This window comes from Ailuropoda melanoleuca, chromosome 12, assembly GCF_002007445.2.
Source record: "Ailuropoda melanoleuca isolate Jingjing chromosome 12, ASM200744v2, whole genome shotgun sequence".
Taxonomy (NCBI): domain Eukaryota; kingdom Metazoa; phylum Chordata; class Mammalia; order Carnivora; family Ursidae; genus Ailuropoda; species Ailuropoda melanoleuca.
This window is the reverse complement of record NC_048229.1, coordinates 36927269-36954125: the sequence shown is the minus strand read 5'-3', so window position 1 is coordinate 36954125 and position 26857 is coordinate 36927269. Positions and strand designations below refer to the sequence as shown.

Genomic DNA, 26857 nt, shown 5'->3' with positions numbered 1-26857 from the left:
CACATCCCCCAGGGTATGGCAGAGATCTGTGCCATCCTCAAAGACATGAAAAATGCAAGAGTGGTGGTCCCCATCAAACCCTCATTTAGTTCACTTGCCTGACCCCTTCAAAAACTATCTGGATCGTGGTGGATGAGAGTGGATGTGCAAATTTAATCAAATAGTAGCCCAAATTGCAGCTGCTCTGCTGGACAGGATATCTTTGCCAGACAGAATGAACACAGCCTCACTCTGTGATATGAGGCCGTTGCCCTGGCAAGTGCGATCCCTCTGCCCCTACAGAGAGGAGGATCAGAGGCGGGTCGCATTTACTCAGGATTGCCGAGACGCACATTTAATCTGGCCCCAGGGATATGTTAGCCATCCTGCCCTCTGCCGTAACGTTAACTGCAAGGACCTGGGCCATCTGGGCACAGAACACCATGTTGGCTCACTCTTCGACACCAACATGCTAATCAGATTGTAAGGGGAAGAAGTGGCAAGTGCATTGGAAGATATCCTCCCAAGAGTGGAGGAGAAACCCTTCAAAGTTGCAGGCACCTGCTACACGAGTCAAGTCTCAAGGGGTCCAGTGGCCTGGGGTATGTCAGGACACCCCGTTCAAAAGAAACTATTGCAACTCACACCTCTCTTTGCTAAGAAAAAGGCACAAAATGGGTTAGGCACGTTTGGGCTCAGCAGATAGCATATGGGAATAATGGTCCAAGCCACAAACATGGAACAGAGTCGGCTTTGAGTGGTGTACAGAACAGAATAGCCCTCTGCAGCAGGTCCAGGCTGTGGTGTGAGTCCCTCTGTCACTTGAAGCATGTGACCCAACAGACCCTATGGAACTTGGGGGATCTACGGTAAGAAAAGACCTCTAGCGGCATTGACACAAACCTAGTGGCATTGACACAAACCTCAATGGGAGGATCACAATGGGAGCCCACTAGGGTTCTGGAGCAAGGTCAGGGCATCTACAACAAAGTACACTCCATTCATAAAGCAGTGCCTGGCATGCTGCTGGGTCACAGCTGACAGGAAGAACGGGGCCTTGGGACATTAAGTGACCAATTATGAGCTGCCTGACCCACCAGATCGTAAGGCTGGGTGATCCAAGCAGCCGTTTGTTGTAAGACAGAAGTAAGATGTAAGACATCTAAGATCTGGCACAAGCAGGGCTGGAGTACCAGTCTGCTTCATGAACAAGTGGGCCAAGCCTCCAGGTCACCTGTCACTGGGGCATCGCTGCCTATTCCTCTGTTCCCACGTATGGCCGCAGAGGCTGAACTTGGGCCATGAATGTGTTGGCTCAGTATGCAGGTGTAAGAAGAAAATAGAGGGTGCCTGGGTGGCTCAGTCGGTTGGGCATCTGCCTTCAGCTCGGGTCATGATCCCAGGGTCCTAGGATCGGGCTCCCTGCTCAGCGGGGAGTCTGCTTCTCTCTCTGCCTGCCCCTCCTCCTGCTTCTTCTCTCTCTCTCACTCACTCTCTCTCTCAAATAAATAAAATCTAAGGGGAAAAAAAGGAGGAGGAGGGGGAGGGGGAGGAGGAGGAGGAGGAGAAGAAGAAAATGGACTTTCATTCCACTATAGCCCATTCAAGGGTGACCCTGAAAGGCAGCAGTGACAGGAAATCTAATCAGTAGGCAGAGCTCCAGGTGGTAAAGCTGATCATCCACTATGTGGAAAGAGAAGTAGCCCAAGGTGACTATACACGAACTTAGAAGCACTAACGAACGGCCTTGATGCTTGCTCAGCAGCTTGAAATTAGCCTGAAAAAAATGAGGTGATCCCAGATGGGGCCATTTGGGTTAGAGGTTTATGGGTAGACATATGGGAGTGGACACACAGTATAGTTTGTTTTTGCGTGTCAATGCCGCCAGAGACCATCTACTACAGAAGTGACACTAATCAACCAAGGAGCATGATGACTTGGCCAGTTGACATCAGCAGCCTCAGTGATCAGCCTCCCCAGCTCTGCTACCGTGAGCACATGAACGGAACAGCCACAGCGGCAAGATGAAAGCCATGGACAGGGCCCAAAAGCATGAGCTCCCGTTCATCAGAACTGATCTGGATGATGCCGCTGCCGAATGTCAAGCCTGCTAGCCAGAAGCACCACTCACTAAGAAGAGTGGTGCGTGCCACTTGGTGGCACTTGGTGGCAAGTTGACTACACTGGATCTCTTCACCCTGGATGGGGCAATGATTCATCTTGACTGGGATAACCCAGCCAAGGGTTTGCCTCTTCTGACCTCAAGGCCTCAGCAAGAACTACCATCTGAGGGATTTCAGAACTCAGATCCACCAACATGGGATCCTGCATATCAGCACCATGATCAAAGGACTTCATAACAAAGGAAGTACATGGGGCGCCTGGGTGGCACCGCGGTTGGGCGTCTGCCTTTCGGCTCAGGGCGTGATCCCAGCGTTATGGGATCGAGCCCCACATCAGGCTCCTGTGCTGTGAGCCTGCTTCTTCCTCTCCCACTCCCCCTGCTTGTTCCCTCTCTCGCTGGCTGTCTCTATCTCTGTCAAGTAAATAAATAAAAAAAAAAAAAAAGGAAGTACAGACACTACAGAGTATGCAGTATACACCTTAAATCAACCATCACCAGATGGCGTTGGGTCCCCAGTGGGCAGAAAAATGAGGCTGGGAACCAAGGAGTGAATCACAAAATAACATTGCTTACCATCATTTCCACTGACCTGCCTTAGAAAGTGGTGATTCCTACCAGAAAATTTACGCTCTGCAAGTTGAGAGGCCCTGGTTCCCAGGGAGGGGACTTTTCCACCTGGAACACACCAAGAATCCCACTGAACCTTAAGTTCTGCTTGACACCCAGTCACTGTTCTTCTGCCAAGAGACCAATGAACAAGGAGAGGGCTCAACATCAAAAAAAAAAAAAAAAAAAGAGTATGGACTCCGTCAAGAATAATTTGTTTCAAATGCTAATTTATTAGCTGTGTAACATGGAGTGGGTGATTTACCTCTCTCTCTCTCTCTTTTTTTTTTAAGTTTTTATTTATTTATTTGAGAGAGAGAGAGCGTGAGGGGGGAAGGGTCAGAGGGAGAAGCAGACTCCCCGCTGAGCAGGGAGCCCAATTCAGGACTCGATCCTGGGACTCGATGGGACTCCAGGATCATGACCTGAGCCGAAGGCAGTCGCTTAACCAACTGAGCCACCCAGGCGCCCCATACCTCTCTGTTCTTCACCTTTCTGGACTTAAAATGTGTGCTGATAATAGTACCTATGACAGGGTGCCTGGGTGGCTCAGTTGGTTAAGCTTCTGCCATGGACCCAGGCATGGACACTGGGCAGACACTCACATTCAATCACACAGCATCATACACACTCAAAGTATCATGTGGAGGAAATAGCTCAGGATTGTGTTTATTGTGGTCAAATTGTATTTCCCAGCAATATCTCTATCCCACACGCTCTGCAGCAATGTGACATGGCTACCCCACCATCAAGAGTGAGTTTTTCTTCCACCATCCCCCTCAAATCTGGACAGGGCCTGAGACAGCTGGGACCAAGAGAATCTAGTGTCATTTCTGGACATAGCCCTTAACTAGCCTTCAGCTTTCATTTCCTGCCCCTTAAACACTGCTTGGAGGGCAGCCAGCTCCCTTGTAAGAAGTCCAACTGCTCAGGACTGCAGTGCTGGGAGAAATCGGAGTCACCTGGAGAAGTCGCTTGCAGATGCTCTGGTCAACACTCCTGGCTGAGCTCACAGTCAGCCGTATGAGTGAGCCAGCCATGGCATCTAACTCAGTCAAACCTTCGGATCAGTCAGATCCCAGCGGACATGTGTCTGCACCACAGGAGAGACCCCAAGTGCAATCAGTCCCATGAGGGGACCAGACAGGTAGAAGAGTGGGACAGGGACAGGTGAGAGGGTCCTGACTACCTTCTGCACAGACAATAATTAGCAACTCTAGACAAAATGAGTTTTTAAAAACAACTATTTAAGGGTGCCTGGGTGGTGCTGTCAGTTAAGTATCCAACTCTTGGCTTCGGCTCAGGTCATGATCTTGGGGTCATGATCTCAGGGTCACAAGTTCGAGCCCCGCGTCAGCCTCTGTGCTCAGCATGGAGTCTGCTTGGGACTCTCTCTCCTTCTGCCACTCCCTCCCACTCTCCCTCTCGCTCTCTCTCAAGTAAATAGATCTTTTTTAAAAAATAAAAATATATAAAAGATTTTTAAAAATAATGATTTAGGGGCACCTGGGTGGCTTAGTCGATTAGGTGTCTGACTCTTGATTTCGGCTGGGGTCAATCTCAGGGTCGTGAGATTGAGCCCCATGTTGGAATCTGCATTGGGCGTGGAGCCTGATTAGGATTCTCTCTCTCCCTCTGCCACTGCCCCACCAAAATGAAATTTAAAAAAATTTTTTTGGAGATACTGGAGCGAAACCAGAAGCAGGCAGAAACTGGAGAGGAGTCAACCTTTACATGCACTGTGTGAGATCTAAGTTCATAGGGCTTTTCCCCTGGGGATGCATCTCTGTCCATGTGGCAAGGGACAGCTAGAACTCAAGCAGAAAGCCATAGTCATTGACCTGAGGTGTCAGACACCAGAGTCTGGAGCTTCCAGAGCAGTTAGAAAGTAAGAAAAGAAATCCCAATATGGACAGAGCTCCAGAAAGAAAAGACCTAAGTCTTTATATCACTTACTCTGAATCTTTAATGTGCTGGAAGAAAAAAAGGCCATCAACACAGAATTCTATAGCCACTGAAAATATCCTGGAAAATTTAGGGCAAAATAAGGTGACTATTCTCATTCTGTCATTCAGCGGGAAAGGAAAAAGGAGAAGAGACAGGCGTTGTCATTTTCTGACTCATAAGGTGCTCATATCACTTTCACTTACATGCATTGGGCAATACCAGCTGCCTCAGGTGCAGGGGAGGCTGGGAAATATTGTCTTTGGTAGAGCAAGCACTCTTGAATCCACTTAAAAATCAGGGGTTCTCTAAGTAAAGGAAGAAAAAGAGAATAAATATAGATACAGCTAGCTGGAATCTTTGCCACTTCTACTTTTTGGCTAGTTAAGTGATTGTGTGATGGGTGGATCTGTGGCAGCCATTTTACGATCATGAGGGGAAACAGTACTGATATACTGAGGAGGGAGGAGTAGCCAGGTAGAAAGAGCCTAGAACCACTATGACATCATGCCCTCAAAACCAGCACCATTTAATGCAAGTGTTAGGTGAGCCACATATGTAATTTTAAATTTTCTAGTAGCCATATTTAAAAAATAAAAAGAAATATATGAAATAATATATGAACAATAAATATACAAAATATATGAAATCACAAAGAATATATCTAAAATATACTTTCAAGAGATAATCAATAGAAAAATTATTACTGGGATTTTAGCCTTTTACAGTAAACAAAAATTCTGTACATACGTCCATCTATTCCCTAGCTCTGCTCTCAAAGGAGTAGAAACAATAGTATTCCTGTAGCAATCAGCCCACCTAGCACCCAGATCCTGGGCCCTAAATATTGTTCTCCACTGAAAGTAACCAAATCTCCTTGGAGAAATGGCTCTTTACAGAACTGAGGCAGGGCAAAATTCACGAAAAATCTTATTCCAGGGGAGCCTGGATGGCTCAGTCGGTTAGGCATCTGATTCTCGATTTCAGCTCAGGTCGTGAGATTGAGCCCTGTGTTGGGTTCTGCACTCAGCAAGAAGTCTGCTTCTCTCCCTCTCTCTGCCCCCCACTCTAAAATAAATAAATCTTTTTAAAAAAAATCTTATTCCAGAAAGCAAGGTGGTGCTCTGAGAATGATGGGGACACACAAAAGGACATAGGTGCCCTCTCGAAAGTGTTCCCATTGACCTGATCTGGGACAAGTGGAACGTCGAAATAAATGAGAAGAAGGAATTACGACCCACTGAATAAAATAAGAAGCTATGAGTCCATGCTGATAGAAATCGATCGGTAACTACATAAATGAGGGAGAAGACAGTAGAACGCCAGCTAATAAATATAGAAAGAGAATCACTGGTTGGTAACTGTCCTGACAGTAACAGCCAGACCAGCCGGACAAACACCGTCAATGCATGCTAATACGAACAGGTTGGAGTTTGAGAAGGAATATGCATTTACCTAGTCTCCAAGTCTGCCCCCCATACTCACTTGCTACAAAGAGGAAATAGTCACTTTACAGTGGAGAAACCTGGCGAGCACCATCTGGAAAAAAATTTTTAAATAAAAATCCCTCGGGGCCCCTAGGTAGCTTAGTCATTAAGCGTCTGCCTTTGGCTCAGGTCATCATCCCAGGGTCCTGGGATCCAGCCCCGCATCGGGCTCCCTGCTCAGCGGGAAGCCTGCTTCTCCCTCTCCCACTCCCCCTGCTCGTGTTCCCTCTCTCGCTGGCTGTCTCTGTCAATTTTTTGATTTTATAAATAAAATTTATAATTTAAGATTTTATAAATCTTAAGCTTTTATAAATAAAATCTTTAAAAAATTTTAAATAATAAAAATCCCTCAATTTCTGCAGTATAGTTTATACTTCGAGCCCAGCTCAGCTCACACTAGCTACATTTCAAGAGCTTTGCTAGTGATGTGCAGCCCGTGGACCATACGGAAACCTGTTGTTCAGGACTTCTCATCAAGTACGATGACACATGTTTTTATGAGGGCATTTTAGTCAATAAAACTTTATTTATAGTAGAACGCATTGAAGTGCTCCACTACCATGCCCTGAGAGAGAACACGCATGTGCACAATCACGCGTTTACCGCGGTGGGCTGCATAATGTCCCCCCAGAGATGCCCACCCCAACCCCTAGACTCTGTGACTATTTACGTTATATGGCAAAGGGATTTTGTGGCTGTGATCAGGGTTTATGGACTTGAAAATTCAGAAATTACCCTGTATTATCCTCGTGGGTCCAATCTAAACACTGAGTCCGGAAGAGCAGAAAACTTTCTTGGGCTGGAGGTAGAGAGGAATGTGGCAGAAGGGGGAAGTCAGAGGGCTTGCAAGCATGCGAAGTACTTTCCCGGCTGTTGCTGGCTCTGAGATGTAGGGTCGCATGTGCCAAGACCAGAAAGACGACACCAAGAGCTAAGGATGGACGCTCACCACGTCTCAAGGGAAGGGGGACCTCCGTCTTACAACTGCAAGCAACCAATTCTGCCGACACCTTGAGTGAGCTTGGAAATAGGTTCTCCCCAGAGCCCCCACATAAGAATCCTGCCAGCGGCACTTTGTTCAGCCTTGTGAGACCCACAGCAGAGAAGCTCCTGAGCCCACCTGGATTTCTAACCTGCAGACCTATGAGATCTGTCTTACTTGGAGATGCTAAGTTTGTGATAGTTGGTTATGGCCCCCAAAAAACGCAAAAAACAAAAATACCACAAAACACACAAAAACCTAAAAACTTAGTCCACACAAACACACAGTCCCACACCACAAGAAACATTGTTTCCTCATTTTTTTATTTGCACAATTTTTATACAAAGTAGAAAAATAAAGTTTGAGAATCCATGCCATAAATACATAAATAATGATTTGTTGGCAAAACATGAAGAAACATGGTTGATGCATAAATAGTGTTGCAGATGCCGGGACGGGGTGCAGGTGGGTCTCAGGGGTCACACACACAGATCCCCACTGGCCACACACTTCAGGTCCCGGGTGAGGAGACGAAAGAGGTTGAACATGACAGAGGCTTCCAGGCAGCCAAGGGACTCCTGTGGGGAGGAAAGCCTGGGTCAGTGGCTGCCTATCATCTGGGCTCCCGGTTGTCCCCAGACACTGGCCACTCCCTGGTCACCCACCTTCTTTGGAGCCTCATGCAGCCGGTGCAGCCAGTGCTGGAGGCGGCCTCGGGGCCGGGGGCCTGCTGGGGGCTGAGCCTCGACCTGTGGGCAGAGGACAGTGGTGTGTGAGGCATGGCCCGGGGCGGAGGGGGACGTTCAGGTGGTCAGAGCGCAGACAGGGCCCGGGTGCCCCCCCCACCGAGCACTCACACAGGCCTGGAGCTCGGAGTGGATGTGGCCCAGCGTGTGAAGGGGCTGGTCCAGGATGTCCCCCAGGGACGAATCAGCCATGGTCTCCAGGACCTTCATGGTCAAGGCCAGCTCGGCCTCCAAGGCCACGGGGCGCTCCCACACCTGAGGACCGGAGACAGAGACAGGAGAGAGTCACACACAAGAGGGGACAGGTGGGGAGGACTGAGGAAGGGACAGGCAAAGGTGACAGGGGACAGGAGAGAGGGCACACCAGTGTGCTCAGGGAGGGGAAGAGGCGTGTGATGCTGGTGGGGAGAGCGAGGAGAGAGGGACACGTGAGAAGGAGAAGGTGAGGGGTGGCCTAAGCAGCCAGAGGAGTGGGCCAGGGGAGGGCAGGGCTGGGCCTGACTGTCCCCTCACCTGCAGCTGCTGCAGGTCCCAGGTCCTGGGGAAGAGGCGGGGGCGGCAGCTCCAGGCCTTCAGGGAGAGCGACTCTTCCTGGAGAGCAAAGGCAGAGGTCAGCCCCCCCGCAGGTGGGACAGAAGGGAGAACACTCCAGTAGGACCAGATGATACTACCAGCAGGAGGAGGAACCGAGGTTAACTTGCAAAACGGAGGTAGGGGCATCTCCACCCCGGGAGGAAGGAGGATGGGAGTCTGTCCAGTGCGGGACTGGGGGAGGTTAGCCAGGCGAGGGAAGGGTGCAGGTCCCTCTCTGGGGGAGGGCAGCATGGTAAGCCAGAGAGGCGGGGCAGGAGGTTAGCCCACAACAGGCAGGGCAGTGGGGAGACTCACAAAGATGTCCTTGGCCTTCTTGAAGGCCTGCAGCTCTTGCGGGGACAGAGACTGGAACTGGGCCAAGGGGCAGCCCCTTGCATCTGGGAGGACCCCGAGGGGCTTGGGGCCAGGAACTGCTCCTGCCCCGGTCAGCACCATAGTCACCAGCATGCAGCCCACAGCCGTATCTGTGATACAGAAGGACAGAAAGGTGAGGGGTTAGCGAGCATCAGGTGCTGAGGGGGAGGGGAGGGTCACGGACCATGATAGGGGGGCTCACCCAGCTTCATTCCTGGGCCCTGGTCTCCTTCCACAGAGAGTGGAATCCGGATGTTCCCTTTGAGGCTGTCGCCTGGGGTCCTCACTCAGTCTCGCCGGGCGTCCCCAACTTCAGTGTCCTCCTCTGGGTCCCAGGAGACAGCTCTGTCTGCGTCTCTGAACGTCCAACTTCGTCTGAGATGTGATTCCTGCCTGAGCCCCATTGTGCAGTTTTTAACCTGGGCAGATGGGCAAGTCCAGCTGATGTAGGAAAAGTGAAAACACAGCCGGAGGTTCCCATCCACCACCAGGGGAGGCCCCAGGCTGGGGAAGCCCGGAGGCCGCTGAGCCATGGGTGCGGGAGCGAAAGAGAAACTGGACTCTGATTCAGTGTTTACCTGCGTGAAGGTGAGTTCTGAAGATGAAGCGTCAGGGCTGGGGCAGCTTCGGGCCTGCCAGGAGGGGTCACGGTGCCCGGAAGGGGCAAGATTCAGGCCTGGGGTGGGAGGCCACAGAAGGACTTGCCTTTCTGCAGGATGCCCTCATGCAGGGAGGGGAGGGGGAAAGGCGCCCTTAGGGGCTGGTGCCACAAAGAACTTGGAACTTCCGGAGGGAGGCTGTGTAGGGGAGTGGGGAAGGCTGCTGGGTGCAGAAAGAGAGAGAAAGGCAAAACACTTGAGAATTAAGAGAGGACACCAGCTCTTTCCCCACCTGTCCCCACCTGCCATTGGCAGAGAGAGAATCGGGGAGGAGGAGAGCCTCCACGACCATCTTTCCTTGTCCAGGCATGGAAGGCCCCAGGAGTATGACGCTTTGCTAAGGAATTGGGGAGTGCCCAAGAACTGCAAGGGAACCAGTTCAGTTGTGACAAATGCCTTCATTTATGCGCAGACTACATTATGCACTGAGTACCTGCCCAAAGTGCCAGGAATTGAGCATGGAAGAGAGAGAAACAAACATAAAACAATCCTTCACAGAGCTCAATACTAGAGTGGAGTAACAGACATTGTCCGGGGCGGGGACTGAGGGTTGGGGGCTCATGGTACATATTATGTCAGGAAACAGAAAACGGGGAAATAATGCCGAGATGAGAGCAGAGAGCAGGAGGGACTTTGTATTCATGAGGTGGACTGAGAAAATGATGTTTGAGCAAAGTCCTAAAGGAAGTGAGGGAGGGAGCTCTGTGAAGATCTGAGGGAGAAGCCTTCTGGGTAAAGGCAACAGTGGGTGCAAAAGGAAAACAGAGACACCCCCCCCTTTTGTTGAGCACTTGTGTGTCTCACCTGGTCACAGAGGTTTTGCCACAATGTAGGATTGAATATCCATGTTAACACCAAGCACATATTGGGCTTGCCTACGTTGTAAATCGGTAGTAATCTGCAGGGACTCAGAGAGGTTAAGAGACTTGCCCAAGGTCAGACAGCAAGTAAGTCAAGGCAGGATTTTAATGAATTTTGTCTGACACCTAGACAGTATCCACTGCAGTCTCTGGCCTTTGTGTTGCTAGATCTTCTGGACCTGGAGGTGATGAATTTTTGGAGAGAAGGTGTTGAGTCCTTTTTGACACTTGACCCCCACCTTAACCCTTTCTTTCTCTCATTCATAATTCTGGACAGAGGTCCTCAGTTGGGAAAATCTTTGAGCTCTGACATATAAAAATGTTTCAAAACCAAGAGCAGGGATGTACCCAACTCACCTACCAGGGTACTGGTCACTTTCTGTCACTGCAGGGTCCTTAATTCAGGGGAGGAGACATTGCATCAACAGTGAGTTCTGAAAACTGACAGCTTACCTCAAAATTCCTAAGCTTCATACTTGTTTTTCTTACAAAGGTAGTTCGGTGGGGTGGTTAAGAGCACTTCCAGGGGCGCCTGGGTGGCTCAGTCCTTAAGCGTCTGCCTTCGGCTCAGGGTGTGATCCCGGCGTTCTGGGATCAAGCCCCACATCAGGCTCCTCCCTTGGAAGCCTGCTTCTCCCTCTCCCACTCCCCTGCTTGTGTTCCCTCTCTCACTGGTTGTCTCTATCTCTGTCAAATAAATAAATAAAATCTTAAAAAAAAAAAAAAGAGCCCTTCCAGACCCTGGAACTAAAGGGTCTGAGGTTCAGACCTGGCTCTGACCCTCAGTAGCTGTATGACCTTGAGAATGAATGAGGTATGTAGTTAGCAACAAAGATTGGCAGCCCACAGATCTGGACAAGTTAAAAAAGTACACTTGTTTGTGTACTTATGTATGTGTGGTTATTTAATGGAGACCACTTATTAAGACCACACTATGACCTCACCTGGAAGCTTTATAAACACTATTTCAATGTGCATTACTCACTTGCAAGGACAGTATAATAATGTCATTGTATAGATGAGAAAACCAAAGCTCAGAGAGAAGGAATTTGCCGAGTTACTCCATGGCAAGGTCAGAAATGATATTCCAGTCACCTGATTTCCCTGGCCTAGCATTTTTTACTGAACAGTGCACCCCAAAATGGCCACAGGGAAAACGACCAATGCAAATGCAATAATATTTAATAGCTGGCAATAAATTAACACCAGCAGATAGAATAGCAGATAAACACGGGAATTTTGCAAATACAAAACACCCATAAGTATCAGAATCCAAAAAACTACAATAACTTAAGAACTTTAAAACCTTTCACTACCAAACCCCATGCATGGGGCCTCCCCACTGGGGAGATTCAAGAGTCACAGATTTACACAGTCTCAAAGTGGCAGTTGAAGATTCAATTCGGGGGTAGGACCTGTCCTGGGAGAGGGCCTCTGGGGTTCTGGAGACCACAGAAGTAGAAACCAGTCCATGGTACAGTGGGGGTCAGCGACCAAGGCAGACTCCAGACTCAAGTCTCTTCCAGCCACACCATGCGCCTGGAAGATCATAAGGCAACGCGTCCGACGGAAATATCGCTGCATCCCGAGGAACTCGGTCTGGTCTTGGGGAAAGTACCAGCACCTCTGGCCCTCAGTGCAGGTGGGTCGAGGTCCGGCCAACCGCAGGCTAAGAGGTCTCCCGAGCCTCAGCGCCCACGGGCTGAGACACTCGCCGGCTCCGATAGGCCAGCAGAGGGCAGTCCCCCAGGCGCCCTCCTGCAGAGCTTCGGGTCCCAGGCGGAGCCGCGGCGGGGATCAGAGACAAGGCCCCGAGCTCGCCACCAGCTTCAGGTCCCACGTGAGCAGGCGCAGGAGGCTGAAGATGACGCTGGCTTCGTAGCACCGAGGCGAGTCCTGGAACCCGGGAAGGAGGCGGAGCCGGAGCCGGGCTGAGCCAGGAATTCCCTTTGGGACAAAGTCCCCTCCAGACGCTCGCCGCTCAGAGTCTCAGCTCCCACCCCGTCTCAACCTCACACGGTCCTCCCGGCAGTCTAACCGCCCCACCGCCTGCGCCACTCACAGCTCTCCGTGTTTGGGGACGCCTCCTCGGTGGCCGCAGGGACTTCCTCCAGGAGCCCGGCCGGACCAGCTCCAGCTGCAGGGGCAACACGAGGGACATGGAGACGGCGAAGAACCCAGTGTCCCGGGGACTCTGCCCGTGACCCTCCCAGCCTCGGACCAAAGCCCGGATTGGGGGACACCGAGACCGCGCGAATCGTGGCTGCGGAACACATTGGCCAAGCCGGTAGGCCTGGGCTGGAGGCCCGGGGGCGCAGAGCGAGCTGGGAGGGCCCGAGGGGCGGGGGACGGGCGGCACTCACGCAGGCCCCCACGTCCCGCCGCGCGGCCGCCAGCAGCTCCAGGGTCGGGCGGGTGCCGGGGAACCGCTCGGGGCTCGGCAGGCGGCTCAGCACCGCCTGGGCGTCCGCTAGGCTCCGGACTACGAAGCGGAGGCGCGCACACGACTGCGGGTAGCGAGCGGGAGTTAGAGAGGCAGCGCCCGGGTCCGCGCAGCCGCCCCACCGCCCCCCGACGGCTCGCCTGCCTCACCCAGGGCCGCGGAGGATCCTTCCTTGGGCGGAAGGAGCAGTTGCGCGGCCTCCAGCTCAGCGTCTCGTCCTCCTGCGGGACAAGGGCCGGGGTGAGGCTGGGCCACCTCGCCAGGCCCCCGAAGTGCTGCGACGGCGGGGATTCCTGCTCGTGGAACGCGCCTGGCCAGGACGGTTGTGCGGATTGTGCACGGAACCCCGCAGCTCTCCGAAGGCGGGAACGCGGGCTGAAGGCACCGACAGTCTCCTTGCCCGCCCCCCCGCCCCGCCGGTTGCCCCGACGTGGAGCCGAGCCCGCCTGCAGGGGGCGCTTTTGGGGAACCGGCACAGAGGCGGTGACTGTGCTGACCCCCTCTCCCCCCCGCCGCCCCAGCGGCCCGCAAGATCTGGCGCTCAGAATTCTGCCCCAAGATCCCAGCCGCCCTGCTGGGCGCTAAGGTTCAAGGGCCGTCGCAGACAGCGACCAGCAGGCTCTTCTTGTCCTTACATTCCTGTCTTTCTCGGTTTATCTTTCTCTCTCACCCTGATAACTCCTGCCTGGGTTCTCTCTGGGTTTTCCTCATCCTTAGGTTTTCCTGAGTCGCTATTAAATGATATGTATTCCTTTACCGATTATAAATGTGAGTTTGCTGTCGAAAAACAGAGTGACAGACATGAGTTTTTCAACCATGGTTAATAATCATTGTAGCTGGATCGTACTGAACACTTCCCATCCGTGAGGCCGCACTCGAAGCTCTGCTCTTGTATTTTCTGCTTCATTCTCCACAGCAGCATTGCCACATAGGTCCTCTTCTCGGCTGACATTTGGCCAACAAGGAAACTGAGGTACAGAGAGGCTCTGAGTCCCGCCCGAGCTCACACAGCTCCTAGATGTGGCTTTGGAACCGCCTGTGTTACTGTCGGTGGTGTCCTACCGCCTCTCATCTGTAGAGACTCATCTGCCCATGTACAGAATCGCTGAGGTATGTTTTGGGCAAGTTTAACCAAGCTTCCGCCATGAGACCACCTCTAATTATAATTAAATTCATTAAAAATATTGATAATGACAGGCAAGTCGTGACTTTTTCAGAGATAGTTCTTCCTCAGCATTAAGAGAAAATTATTTTGTTTTTTCAGTGTAGGTCTTTTTTTTTTTAAGATTTTATTTATTTATTTGACAGAGATAGAGACAGCCAGCGAGAGAGGGAACACAAGCAGGGGGAGTGGGAGAGGAAGAAGCAGGCTCATAGCGGAGGAGCCTGACGTGGGGCTTGATCCCATAACTCTGGGATCACGCTCTGAGCCGAAGGCAGATGCTTAATCGACTGAAGGACCCAGGCATCCCTCTCTGTATTATTGCTTACAATAGCATGCAGAGCTACAATTATCTCAATAAAAATCTCAGTGGAAAAAAAACTCAGGAAAAAAATGAAATATAAAAGCAGGTGACCTACGCAAATGTGTAACCTGGGCCAAAGTGCGCAGGTTAAGGGAACCAGCAAGGGACAGCATTGGATCCAGAGGCTAGTAACGTGGAGAGCTGGTGCCGTCACAGTGAGATGAGGCTGTAGATAGAGGAACAGGAACACAGCCACTGTCAGACCTCAGCGCTACAGGGAGGGAACCAGGAGAACAGAGAATAAATACCCCAACCTTGCTCACTTCCTCCTTTCAATATCCTGCCAGCACCTCCCGTTGGCTGAACCCAGCCATGAGCCAGAGGGCAGGGGAGCCTCACGATGCAGTGGCTGAGGGCCCAGTATAGTCTGCACAAGAGATCTGGTAAGTAGACATCATCAGCAGAGTAGCGGAAGGTTGGAGGGCAAGCCCAGCATTTTACTCAGCCATAGCAACAGGTCTAGAGGTCCGATCAATGTGCTCTACCTCTTAGAAAGCTCTCAGAATGTGTTCATCCTACCAGGAATTAAGGAATCAATGAGCTAGCCTTTCCCCCATAGCCAATGAGTTGGTTTTATTTATTTATTTAAAGATTTTCTTTGTAAGCAATCTCTCCACCCAGAGTGGGGCTAGAACTCATGACCTGGAGATCAAAAGTTGCACGCTCCACCGACTGAACCAGCCAGGCACTGTGAGTTGGTTTAAGTTTTTAATTACTTAGGTAGAATTCCTTCTCCTTGTAAGGAAATAAAATACTATTTTTTTTACGATTTTATTTTTAAGTAATGCTCACCCAATGTGGTGCGCAAACTCAAAACCCCAAGGTCAAGAGTCAGAAAGCTCCACGGATTGAGCCAACTGTGCCTGGAACTAGACTATTATTGATGAGATTAGGTACTCCAAGGATCATCTCCCCAGTTCCCATGCCCTCCCCAGAGATACCCCACTATGAATCAGTTTGGGATATATATGTTTGAAAACCTTTTTTATACATTTTAAGATACATCATATGGCTCCCGAGGCAATATGTAATGTTTGCGTCTGATTGTGTTGATTAAGCTTTTTATTTTGACCTAATTTTATATTTACACGCAGTTGTAAGAAATAATGCAAAGAGATTCTGTATACTACCCTTTACCCAGTTTCCTCCTGATGGTAACATCTTGCAAGATTATTTGGTAACATCTTGCAAGATTATTATACAATATCACATTGATACAGTCAGGATACAGAAAATTCTATCACCACAAAGGTCCCTCACTCCCTTCCATCCCCTCCGTAAGCCCTTGCAACCACTAATCTGCTCTGCATTTCTATAATTCTGTCATTTTAAAAAAAGATTTTACTTATTTACTTGAGAGACTGCGCACAAGAGGTGGGGGAGGGGCAAAGGGAGAGGGAGAAGCAGACACCCCGCTGAGCAGGGAGCCCACAGGGGGATGGATCGGGGATTGATCCCAAGATCCCAGGATCATGACCTGAGCCGAAGGCAGATGTTTAACCACTTAACCGACTGAGCCACCCAGGTGCCCCTATAATTCTGTCATTTTTTTTAAAAAAGATTATTTATTTATTTATTTATTTATTTATTTGACAGAGATAGAGACAGCCAGCGAGAGAGGGAACACAAGCAGGGGGAGTGGGAGAGGAAGAAGCAGGCTCCCAGGGGAGGAGCCCGATGTGGGGCTCGATGTGGGGCTCGATCCCAGAACACCGGGATCACGCCCTGAGCCGAAGGCAGACGCTTAATGACTGTGCCACCGAGGTGCCCCTAATTCTGTCATTTCAAGAGTGTTCTATAAATGGAATCCTATGGTGTGTAACTTTTAGGGATGGCTTTCTGCACCTGGCATAATTCCCCGGAGCTTTACACAGACAGTTGCATATCAAGAGTTTGTTCCTTTTTATTGCTGAATGGTATTCCATGGTACTTATGTACTACTGTGTGTTTAACTATCACCTGTTAAAGGACGTCTGGATTGTTTCCGGTTTTTGACTGTTACAAGTAAAACTGCTATAAACATTCAGATGGGAGATGTTGTGGGAGCATAAGTCTCCGTTTCTCCGGGATAAATGCCCACGAACACAATTGCTAGGTCATGTGGCAGTTGCATGTCAAGCTTTTAAAGAAACTGTCAACCCTTTTTTCCAGACTGGCTGCACCATTTCTGCACTCACACCAACGATGGGTGATCAATTTTTCCTACATCCTCACCAGCATTTGGTGTTGGCAATATTTTTTGGTTTAGCCATTCCGAAAGCTGTGTAATGAGATCTCATTGTGGTTTTAATTTGCATCTCTCTAATGGCTAATGGTGTGGAACATCTTTTCATGTGCTTATTTCCAACTGTGTATCCTCTCTGGTGAAATGTCTCTTCCTGTCCTTTGCCCATTTCCCATTTGGACTGTTTGCTTTTTTTTTTTTTTTAATTTATTTATTTATTCGACAGAGATAGAGACAGCCAGCGAGAGAGGGAACATAAGGAGGGGGAGTAGGAGAGGATGAAGCAGGCTCACAGCAGAGGAGCCTGATGTGGGGCTCGATCCCACAACGCCACAACGCCAGGATCACACCCTAAGCGTGAAGGCAGACGCCCAACCGCTGTGCCACCCAGGCGCCCCTGGACTGTTTACTTTTTTAAAAAAGTTTTATTTATTGACGTAATCTCTACGCCCGGCATGGGGCTCGAACTCATGACCCTGAAATGAAGAGTCGCGTGCTCCTCCCACTGAGCCAGCCAGGCACCCCTGGACTGTGGAAGCTTTTCCTGTTGAGATTTCAGAGTTCTTTGTATACTCTTGGGTACTAGTTGTTGATCACATAGGCGGTTTGCAAATCTTTCCTCCCAGTCTTTAGCTCGTCTTTCCAACCACTTAACATGGTCTCTTGCAGAGGAAAAGTTTTCAGTCACGTCCAGTTGATGAGTTGTCCTCTTACAGGTTGAGCCGTTGGGGTGACAAGCCGAAGAACTCTGCCTCGCTGTAAATCCCAAAGATGTTCTTTGTGATTTTTGCCCTGAAAGTCTTACAGCTTCATATCTTACACTGAAGTCTGTGATTCGTTTTGAGTTACTTTTTATTGTAGGTGTGCAGTTTAGATCAGGGTGCACTTTTTGGCTTGTGCATGTCCAACTGTTCTAGCACCGTTGGTGGAAAAGGCTATTTTTCTCCACTGCACTGCTTTTGCACGTGTGAGTACTTCTGAGCACAAGCGGCCCCACACCAGGCGTATTGCTCAGCAGTGTACGTCATGAAGATTCTTCCATGTCAATACACATAGATCTGCTTCATTCTATTCCACTCTGCGGGTCTAGCTTACCCTGGGGTCCACGGATCACCCCCACCATACGACCCAGGGGAGGCTGAACTTGCATGAGAAAAGGATGTGTTTTCATTTTCACTGAGCTCTAACTGAAAGTTAGCATTTCTCTCCATTACGAATGTAAGCAGCAAACCACAAGCGTAATAGCAGAAACTATGACTTTGTTGCTAAAAGAAATCACAGATATTTTCACGGTCCATTACAGACGTGGCACCTGTCGTGACATACCATTTACTCTCATTACTACCTCAAAGGGAGAGTAGTTGTCAGACCTACTGCAGTATCGTACTACTTAACGCCTTGATAAAGAGGCATCGGCCTTACTTATTACCAGCTTGCGTTTATGTTTTGGTAACTGTGTTTCAATATAATGAGTTTTCTTCATAGTCCTGTGTATTTAATGTTGTGCATTAAAAACACATTTCTGAACCAATACATGATTATAGCAAGGTTGCAGGACACACGGTTAACTACAAAAGTCTATGGTTTTCCTGTATAAAAGCAACGGACAGGGTCGCCTGGGTGCTCAATTGGTTAAGCGTCTGGCTCTTGGTTTCAGTTCAAGTCATGGTCTCTCCCTCTGCCCCCCCCCACTTTCTCTCTCTCTCAAATAAATAAACAAATCTTCCCCCATCCAGGGCCCCAAGGCCTTGCACTGCCCCTAGTGCTTTACCTTCACCACCCAATACTCCTGGTATTAAACCCAACTCAAATTATCCTAAATTGATTGGGCCATCTGTTTGCTGCAGGGGCCCTAACTGGTATGGCATCATTAAAGATGTGGAGAAATGCAAACGAGAGATAATGGTAAGACATAAAAAGCAGCCTACTAAACTGTATACAGCCTGGTTTCAGTTTAGGGGAAATTATTCCTAGAAAGAAAAAGAAGAGGGTGTATAAGGGGATGGAACACATGGAATTGCTACAAATTGTTAAAAAGAATTACCTCCAGGAAGTGGGATTAAAGATGTCCTTTAACTCGTCAAGTCCTATGTTTTTGTATTGACTGAATCTTTGAATGTGTTACTTTGGTAATCAGGAAACATATGCACAAATGAATAGGCATAGAATTTCTACACATTGGAAACATGGTTCCAGAGCCGGGCTGAGGGGAGAGAGGTAGGTGGTGGAGTTATAGGTGGGTATTTTTTTTCCCCTTTATGCATTTCTATATTTTCCACGAACCTGCATTGCTAATGTTATCAGAAAAAGTCGTTGATTTTTTTTTATTTGGACAGTAGTTCCAAGGTGAAGTAGATTTTATTTTATTTATTTTTTATTTTTATTTTTTTAACTTGACACAGAGAGAGAGGGAACACAAGCAGGGGGAGTGGGAAAGGAAGGAGCAGGCTCCCAGCAGAGCCGGGAGCCTGATGCGGGGCTCCATCCCAGGACCCTGGGACCACGCCCTGAGCCAAAGGCAGACGCTTAACGACTAAGCCAGCCAGGTGCCCCAAGTAGATTTTATTTTTAAACTAAAACAAGGAGATCGGAACAGACAGAGGGATCCCGGGCTGGATGATTGCTTGAAAAAGGAATGAGATAGAGGGAGGCCTCTACACAGGGGAGAAAAAGGAATGGAATGAGATGATCAGAGTTGGAGCGAGAGGAGACTGAATCAGACATGTAGGGGCAATTATGGCTTAGAGAGAAAGCACTGGGGCTGGACATTGTGTACGTTCAAATCCAGCCTCTGTCACATACTTCCTACCTTGGAAAAGTTCCTTCACTTCACTATGCCTCAGTTTTCCCATCAACAAAATGGAGGTAATATTAGGACATCCCTTGCAGAGTCCTTTTTTGAGTATTAAAGGTGACACATTGGGGCACCTGGGTGGCTCAGTCACTCAAGCGTCTGCTTTCGCTCAGGTCATGATCCCAGGGTCCTGGGATTGAGCCCCGCATCCGGCTCCCTGCTCCCTCCTCCCTCCCAGCAGAGGGAGTCCGATTCTCCCTCTCCCTCTGCCCCCCACTCATGCTCTCTATCTCAAATAAATAAATATTTTTAAAAAGTGACACCTGTGTATGCATTACTTCAAACAGGGTCTAGAACACAGTAAGCACTCTACAATGGCTGATTATTAAACAGCCATTGTGTGCAGTTCTGTATTATACATAGAACAGAGATAAGGACTCCGAGACTGATGACAAGAAGAGAGGATACAGAGTGGGACAGAGACCGGAACTGGTGGCCGACTTTGGGGCAGCGTCATGACTGGCACGGTCCCGCGCGCGGGTATAGTCTGCCACTTGGCCCGCGGCCAGCGCTGACTTTCAGGAAGCTTGGCGGGATCCCGAGGGAAAGCCCCGTTGCTCACGGAGTCTCCGCCGCACACATAAAGCCGGCACGGAGGGCGCGGGCACCGCGATCGAGGGTGGGCACCACCGCGGGGCCAGTGGGAGGCAGGTCCCGCTGCCCGACAGGGAGGAAACGAGGGCACTCCGCAGGGAAGCAGGGAGCGCAGAGAGGCCGACGGCAAGAGGGGGTCTCCGGGCTCCTCCTCTCGCCCGCCACCGCCTCCGCGAGTGCCCAGCGCCCGCGCTCGGAGCGTCAGTCCCTGTGCGAGGCCCAGCAGAGGCAGGGTTTGGGCCCCTTGCCTGCCGTCCCGCGCCTGCTGCACGAGCAGAGATGGGACCGACGGGCGCAGCCGCGGTGGCCGTGGCGCTGTGGGTCTTGGTGACGGAGGGCGAGGCGGCGGACCCTGGCGTGGCGACGCCCCGGCGCTGCCACCTGTCACACTACCGCTCGCTGGACCCCAGGGCGCTGGCGGCCGTCAAGGCGCTGAGGGACCGCTACGTGAGTGATGCCCCGATCTCCCCAACCCGTCCCCCGAGCCCGAGGGCCCGCTGGTCGCTGTCTGCGACGGCCCTTGAACCTTAGCGCCCAGCAGGGCGGCTGGGATCTTGGGGCAGAATTCTGAGCGCCAGATCTTCCGGGCCGCTGGGGCGGGGAGGAGAGGGGGTCAGAACAGGTACCGCCGCTGTGCCCGTACTCCAAAGGCGCCCCCTGCAGGCGGTCTCGGCTCCACGTCGGGGCAAAGGGCTGGCTGGGCAAGGCGACTGCGCGGTGCCTTCAGCCCGCGTTCCCGCCTTCGGAGAGCTGCGGGGTTCCGTGCACAATCCGCACAACCGTCCTGGCCAGGCGCGTTCCACGAGCAGGAATCCCCGCCGTCGCAGCACTTCGGGGGCCTGGCGAGGTGGCCCAGCCTCACCCCGGCCCTTGTCCCGCAGGAGGACGAGACGCTGAGCTGGAGGCCGCGCAACTGCTCCTTCCGCCCAAGGAAGGATCCTCCGCGGCCCTGGGTGAGGCAGGCGAGCCGTCGGGGGGCGGTGGGGCGGCTGCGCGGACCCGGGCGCTGCCTCTCTAACTCCCGCTCGCTACCCGCAGTCGTGTGCGCGCCTCCGCTTCGTAGTCCGGAGCCTAGCGGACGCCCAGGCGGTGCTGAGCCGCCTGCCGAGCCCCGAGCGGTTCCCCGGCACCCGCCCGACCCTGGAGCTGCTGGCGGCCGCGCGGCGGGACGTGGGGGCCTGCGTGAGTGCCGCCCGTCCCCCGCCCCTCGGGCCCTCCCAGCTCGCTCTGCGCCCCCGGGCCTCCAGCCCAGGCCTACCGGCTTGGCCAATGTGTTCCGCAGCCACGATTCGCGCGGTCTCGGTGTCCCCCAATCCGGGCTTTGGTCCGAGGCTGGGAGGGTCACGGGCAGAGTCCCCGGGACACTGGGTTCTTCGCCGTCTCCATGTCCCTCGTGTTGCCCCTGCAGCTGGAGCTGGTCCGGCCGGGCTCCTGGAGGAAGTCCCTGCGGCCACCGAGGAGGCGTCCCCAAACACGGAGAGCTGTGAGTGGCGCAGGCGGTGGGGCGGTTAGACTGCCGGGAGGACCGTGTGAGGTTGAGACGGGGTGGGAGCTGAGACTCTGAGCGGCGAGCGTCTGGAGGGGACTTTGTCCCAAAGGGAATTCCTGGCTCAGCCCGGCTCCGGCTCCGCCTCCTTCCCGGGTTCCAGGACTCGCCTCGGTGCTACGAAGCCAGCGTCATCTTCAGCCTCCTGCGCCTGCTCACGTGGGACCTGAAGCTGGTGGCGAGCTCGGGGCCTTGTCTCTGATCCCCGCCACGGCTCCGCCTGGGACCCGAAGCTCTGCAGGAGGGCGCCTGGGGGACTGCCCTCTGCTGGCCTATCGGAGCCGGCGAGTGTCTCAGCCCGTGGGCGCTGAGGCTCGGGAGACCTCTTAGCCTGCGTTGGCCGGACCTCGACCCACCTGCACTGAGGGCCAGAGGTGCTGGTACTTTCCCCAAGACCAGACCGAGTTCCTCGGGATGCAGCGATATTTCCGTGGGACTGGTTGCCCTATGATCTTACAAGGTTGTTCAGGAAGAAATTTCAAACCTCGGTCCACCTTGGCCACTGACAGTCCTTGCCTCCCCCCACCCACGCCTCGCCTAATACCCAGAGACAGCCTTACTTACATCATTGCCTGGGTTATTCTCGCCATAACAGGGCTGGACCTCTAATTTGAACCTTCAGCACCTCCTTTGAGATTCTATGAATTTGGGGATTTGGGGCACCTGGGTGGTGCAGTGGGTTAAGCCTCCTACTCTTGATCTCAGCTCTGGTCTTGATCTCAGGGTCTGAGTTCTGTCTGGCCCCACGCTGGGTGTGGAGCTTACTTTAAAAAAAAAAAAAGGTTCTATGAATCTGAATATTGTATCTCCCCACCTGAGCTGGTCTCATTTCTTGAAGGATTTGGGGATCGCAAATGTCAGAGTTCCCCATTATTGTGATATTTTTGGATCCTGCTATTTATGTGTCCTTCTGTCTGTATGGCCTGCTACCTGTGTTTTCAGCAGTTTCTCCGGGTGTTTGTTTTCACTTATTAAATGGTGTGACACTTACGAGTTGGGAGCAATCATTTGGAGGTGGTGTGAAGTGGAGGAAGCCCGACTTTGGACTCAGACCTGAATTTGACACCCAGATGGGACATTTATTTGCCAAGTTATAGTTTCGGCATCTGAAAATAGTCTAGTGATACCTCTCTTGGAAAGGCGCATTTATCATCCATCCACCCCTTCAGTTATGCGCTCATCCTACATGGACCCTATTTCCTGGTTGCCACTTATTTGCCAGGTATTGGAGCAGACAGCCACAGCCCCTGTCCTCAGGGAGCTCCAGACTGGGGAAGGAGCCTATCATCATTCTGAGGAGCAGAGAGGAGGCCAGTGGACTGAGTCCAGAGCTCCACACAAGGGTGGCTGGGAGCAAGGTTAGCCAGATAGAGAAGGGCCAGGTCCTATGGCATCTGCAGAGTCTTCAAAGCACTTGAATGTCCTGGAGGGTACAGAGGGAGTCCTTGCAGGGTTTTTAAGCAAGGAAGCCACTGCTCCCACTTCTGTGTCTAATGTTCTGGCCTCCTAAGAGGAGAGCGGACTGGCATGCCTAGGAATGGATGCGGGAGTCTAGGTGTGCTATGATAGTGAATTAGATCTCAGTGGGGCAGAGAAGATGGTGAGATGTATTCATACCTTTTGTGGGTTCAAAACAATATATGCAAAGCAATGAGTGCTCAACCTGATAGGTGGAAGTGTCCCCAGTGTGATGAAGAAGACAGTATGATTGTAGTGGTTAAAAATGTGAAGTCTGGGGAGCCGGGGGGGTGTGGTTGGTTAAGCATCAGGCTCTTGGTTTTGACTCAGGTCATGATCTCAGGCTCAGGAGATCGAGCCCCAGGTAGGGCTTGAGACTCTCTCCCTCTGCCCCTCCCTTTCTCTCACTCTCTAAAATAAATAAATAAATCTTTTAAAAATGAACTCTGAGGTCAGAGAGATCTTAGAATCTCAACTCCGCTCACTTAGATACTGTGTGACCTTGGGCAAGGCACTTCAACTCTTAGTTTCCAATGGATAAAATAGTTATAATATCTTTCCTCACCACGTGGTTGTGGGAATTAAAAGCATTAAATCATGTCAGCTGCCAGGCCCTGGCACAAAGTAAAGACCCCATATGAAATCAATGTACCATTACTTTTAAAAAGCTTTAGCATGCAAACTGTCAAACAAGAGAGGAAGTGTTATCCGGGGGTCCTATCTCTAAAATGGATAAAGGAGACAGAGCTGTTCCCAGTCCAACAAAAAATTTCTCATGTCTTTGTGGCAGATCTTCTCCCCCATGTCGTTCTTGGGTGAGTCTTGATTGACTTAAAACCAATCATGGGATTCCCATTCCTCTTGCTCGGGATCAGTGTAGGCATGACTATGTGACTATGTATCAGCCAGGACCCCTGCAACACAGCCACGTCACAGTCAAAAGTGGAAAGGGACTTATTTAAGCACCAATGTTCAGAGGCAGGGCATGGTTAAGGGAAACCAACAAAGGGAGCATCCCAGGCCCAGCCGATGGCCAGAAACTATTACCATTCCTAAATTGGAAGGGACGTGGGAGGGAGTGGTTATCAGTCCCTTGACAGAGATTCTGGAACATCACTGCTGCCAGCACACAGCCCAGCAGGGATGTAGACAGGGGAGTAAATACCCAACTGCTCTCCCTACCCACCTCAATTTTCTTCTAACGCCTCCCATTGGCTAATCCCGGCTGGAAGACAGAAGGTAAGGGAGTCCCCATTGATGTGATCCAGATTCTGAGACCTAAAACAGAGCAGAGAGTGAATCTAGGGGAAGAAAGAGACGATGTGTTTCGTGGTGATCCCATTCTGGCTGATGATGAGGGAAATTTGGCTTGAGGGGAGGCAGGTGCTCTAAGAAAGGTTTTATATTGTTTCATGTGGCAGGCTGAAAAATGACTCTCCAAAAGATATCCACATCCTAATGCCAGGAACCTAGAAATGTGACCTTATGGGGGGGGAAGTCTTTGCAAATGTGATTAAATTGAGGAAGAGATGAGATTATCCTGGATGAGGGGTTGGGGGAGAGCTAAATGCCATGGCAAGTGTCTTATAAGAGCGATACAGTGAGAGATTACCCACACAAAGAGGAGGAGGCGGGGTGCCTGATGGCTCAGTGGGTGGAGCTTGCAACTCCTGATCTCAGAGTGGTGAGTTCGAGCCCCACACTGGGTGTAGAGATTACTTTTTTAAAAAATCTTTTAAAAAAGAGGAAGTAGGGGCGCCTGGGTGGCACAGCAGTTAAGTGTCTGCCTTCGGCTCACTGCATGATCCTGGCGTTATGGGATCAAGCCCCACATCAGGCTCCTCCGCTATGAGCCTGCTTCTTCCTCTCCCACTCCCCCTGCTTGTGTTCCCTCTCTCGCTGGCTGTCTCTATCTCTGTCGAATAAATAAATAAAATCTTAAAAAAAAAAAGAGGAAGTAATGTGACCACAGAGGCAGAGATGGGAGTGATGTGGCCACAAGGCAAGGAAGACTGGTAGTCCCTAGACGCTGGAAGAGGCAAGGAAGATTCTCCCCTAGAACTTCTGTGGAGGGAGCACACCTTGATTTTGGCCCGGTGATACTGATCGCGGGCTTCCGGTTGCCAGAGCTGTGAGAGAATAAATGTCTATTTGACACCACAAAGTTTGTGGTGATTTGCTACAGTAGCCATAGCCAACTCAGTTCATTATAGAGACCAGGACCTGGGCTGGTTAATGCTGCAGAAAAGGCTTTGTTACCCGATGTTAAATGGCTAACAGGAATATCAGGAAGGTTGAACAAATAGATTCTGTGTTGACCATTCTGGTACAATTTCAAGAGCCAAACCATAGACTTGGGTTTTTCAAGGACCGGCTTCTCTATGATCAGGACCCTGACTGCTTAATTAGAAATTGGCTTCCACAGCCCAGTTCAGGAAAGCAACTCAACCGGGAATCTGTCCCAGTGATGGGACAACTGCCATCAGGCAATGGCTATGATCAGGGATGCCTGGGTGATTCATCAGGTTAAGCGTCTGCCTTCAGCTGGGATCCAGCCCTGCACTGGGCTTTCTGCTTGGCAGGGCAACTCCCTCTGCCTGCCACTCCCCCTGCTTGTTCTCTCTCTCTCTCTCTCTAATAGATAAATAAAATCTTTTTTTTAAAAAAAAAGGAAATGGCTATGATCAGAAAGACCATCACGGAAAAGTGTACTTTTCCATGATGGTAGAGCCAGGAGAAGAGTGGTTTCTACCTCATGCCCACCATTCATTCACATCTTGTATGAGTGCATCTGATTGGCAAACCCAGACACAAGGCAGATCCTGCCTGCAGGGGAGTTTTTCGCCTTCTCACCCCTTCAGGCAGCAAGGCATATAAGAAGGGACTTGACATGGATGCTGGGCACCAACCCACCACATTCAAGACAGGCTTCCCAGCTATGAGTAGGAGACACAAGGAGAGCCTTTCATCCCCTCCTTACCCTGAGTGTCTTTGTGTCTCCATAAGATGCCTGGAACTTCAGCAGCCATCTTGGGACCATGAGGGTCTGAGAAAAAACCAATTTCCTAAAAGTAGCAATCTAAGGACTCTAAGCCCTCCACACTTCCTTTTTATTTTTTTATTTTTTATTTATCTATTTTTTAAAGATTTCATTTATTTATTCGACAGAGATAGAGACAGCTAGTGAGAGAGGGAACACAAGTGGGGGAGTGGGAGAGGAAGAAGCAGGCTTCCAGCAGAGGAGCCTGATGTGGGGCTCGATCCCCGAACACTGGGATCACGCCCTGAGCCAAAGGCAGACTCTTAACCGCTGTGCCACCCAGGCGCCCCCACATTTCCTTTTTTAAAATTTACTTTTTTATTCAAGTATAATTAATACACAGAGTTCTATTAGTTTCAGGTGTACAGCATCATGATTCACCAATTCTACACATTTCTCAGTGCTCATCAAGATAAGTATATTTTTAATCCTCTTTATTTATTTCACCCATCCCTCTCCTCCATACCTCCTTGACCTTCTAAAACTCACAATCCATCCCCCAGAGTCACCTCCATTTAGATTCCTTAATTGTGACAAAATGCATTGTCCTTAATGCTCATCCCCAAGTGAGACAGGGTTTTCAGTTACTTGCAGCCAAAGCATCCTGGTGACCGGATAACAGGCTTTCTGGCTAGAAATAGAAGCACCTCCTACCAGAATAGCACCATTCTTTTATGTAAATATTTAGCAGCTTTTGTGTGTCCCTGTGCTGGTCACTGAGACAATATTGATGAGACCTTGTCTTTGGGGAGCTTCGGAAATTCCTCCTCATTTGCTAAGATTTAACGAGATCACCTCTTCCTCTGAGAAGCCTTCCCGGGACCCACCAGTAAGTC

The 26857-nt window shown here is 50.7% G+C and overlaps 3 protein-coding genes across 3 annotated transcripts; 1 reads left to right on the top strand and 2 right to left on the bottom strand.

Annotated features, from left to right (window-relative positions):
* Nucleotides 1-7602: 7602 nt before the first annotated feature.
* IFNL3 (interferon lambda 3) lies at nt 7603-9523 on the bottom strand. The gene is made up of 7 exons (XM_002927388.4): nt 9396-9523; nt 9020-9236; nt 8758-8927; nt 8383-8460; nt 7981-8124; nt 7789-7872; nt 7603-7701 (listed from the first exon to the last, which is right to left on the bottom strand). Exons 2-7 carry the CDS (start codon nt 9027-9029, stop codon nt 7603-7605), a joined length of 585 nt encoding a protein of 194 aa, XP_002927434.2. The 5' UTR covers nt 9030-9236; nt 9396-9523.
* Nucleotides 9524-11601: 2078 nt separating this feature from the next.
* On the bottom strand, nt 11602-13731 carry LOC117795238. Its single transcript, XM_034639014.1, has 5 exons — nt 13627-13731; nt 12929-13360; nt 12700-12843; nt 12399-12473; nt 11602-12232 (listed from the first exon to the last, which is right to left on the bottom strand). The coding sequence occupies exons 1-5, from the start codon at nt 13729-13731 to the stop codon at nt 12134-12136; spliced, it is 855 nt and encodes a 284-aa protein (XP_034494905.1). The 3' UTR covers nt 11602-12133.
* Nucleotides 13732-20256: 6525 nt separating this feature from the next.
* Nucleotides 20257-22123, top strand: LOC105241173 (interferon lambda-4-like). Its single transcript, XM_011234954.2, has 5 exons — nt 20257-20424; nt 20859-20930; nt 21016-21159; nt 21386-21460; nt 21627-22123. Exons 1-5 carry the CDS (start codon nt 20257-20259, stop codon nt 21723-21725), a joined length of 558 nt encoding a protein of 185 aa, XP_011233256.1. The 3' UTR covers nt 21726-22123.
* The last annotated feature ends 4734 nt before the right edge of the window (nt 22124-26857 follow it).

Excerpts from the sequence above, each read along its gene's own strand:
- IFNL3 (XM_002927388.4), bottom strand. Across the intron at positions 8,461-8,757 it reads AGAAGGCCAAGGACATCTTT|GAAGAGTCGCTCTCCCTGAA; the intron begins GTGAGTCTCCCC and ends TTTGCTCTCCAG. Across the intron at positions 7,873-7,980 it reads ACTCCGAGCTCCAGGCCTGT|GTCGAGGCTCAGCCCCCAGC; the intron begins GTGAGTGCTCGG and ends CTCTGCCCACAG.
- LOC105241173 (XM_011234954.2), top strand. The coding sequence starts at position 20,257 with ATGGGACCGACGGGCGCAGCCGCGGTGGCCGTGGCGCTGTGGGTCTTG. Across the intron at positions 20,931-21,015 it reads AGGATCCTCCGCGGCCCTGG|TCGTGTGCGCGCCTCCGCTT; the intron begins GTGAGGCAGGCG and ends CGCTACCCGCAG. Across the intron at positions 21,461-21,626 it reads GTCCCCAAACACGGAGAGCT|GACTCGCCTCGGTGCTACGA; the intron begins GTGAGTGGCGCA and ends CCCGGGTTCCAG.
- LOC117795238 (XM_034639014.1), bottom strand. The coding sequence starts at position 13,731 with ATGTCAGCCGAGAAGAGGACCTATGTGGCAATGCTGCTGTGGAGAATG. Across the intron at positions 12,474-12,699 it reads GGCGGGACGTGGGGGCCTGC|CTGGAGCTGGTCCGGCCGGG; the intron begins GTGAGTGCCGCC and ends TTGCCCCTGCAG. Across the intron at positions 12,233-12,398 it reads GTCCCCAAACACGGAGAGCT|GACTCGCCTCGGTGCTACGA; the intron begins GTGAGTGGCGCA and ends CCCGGGTTCCAG.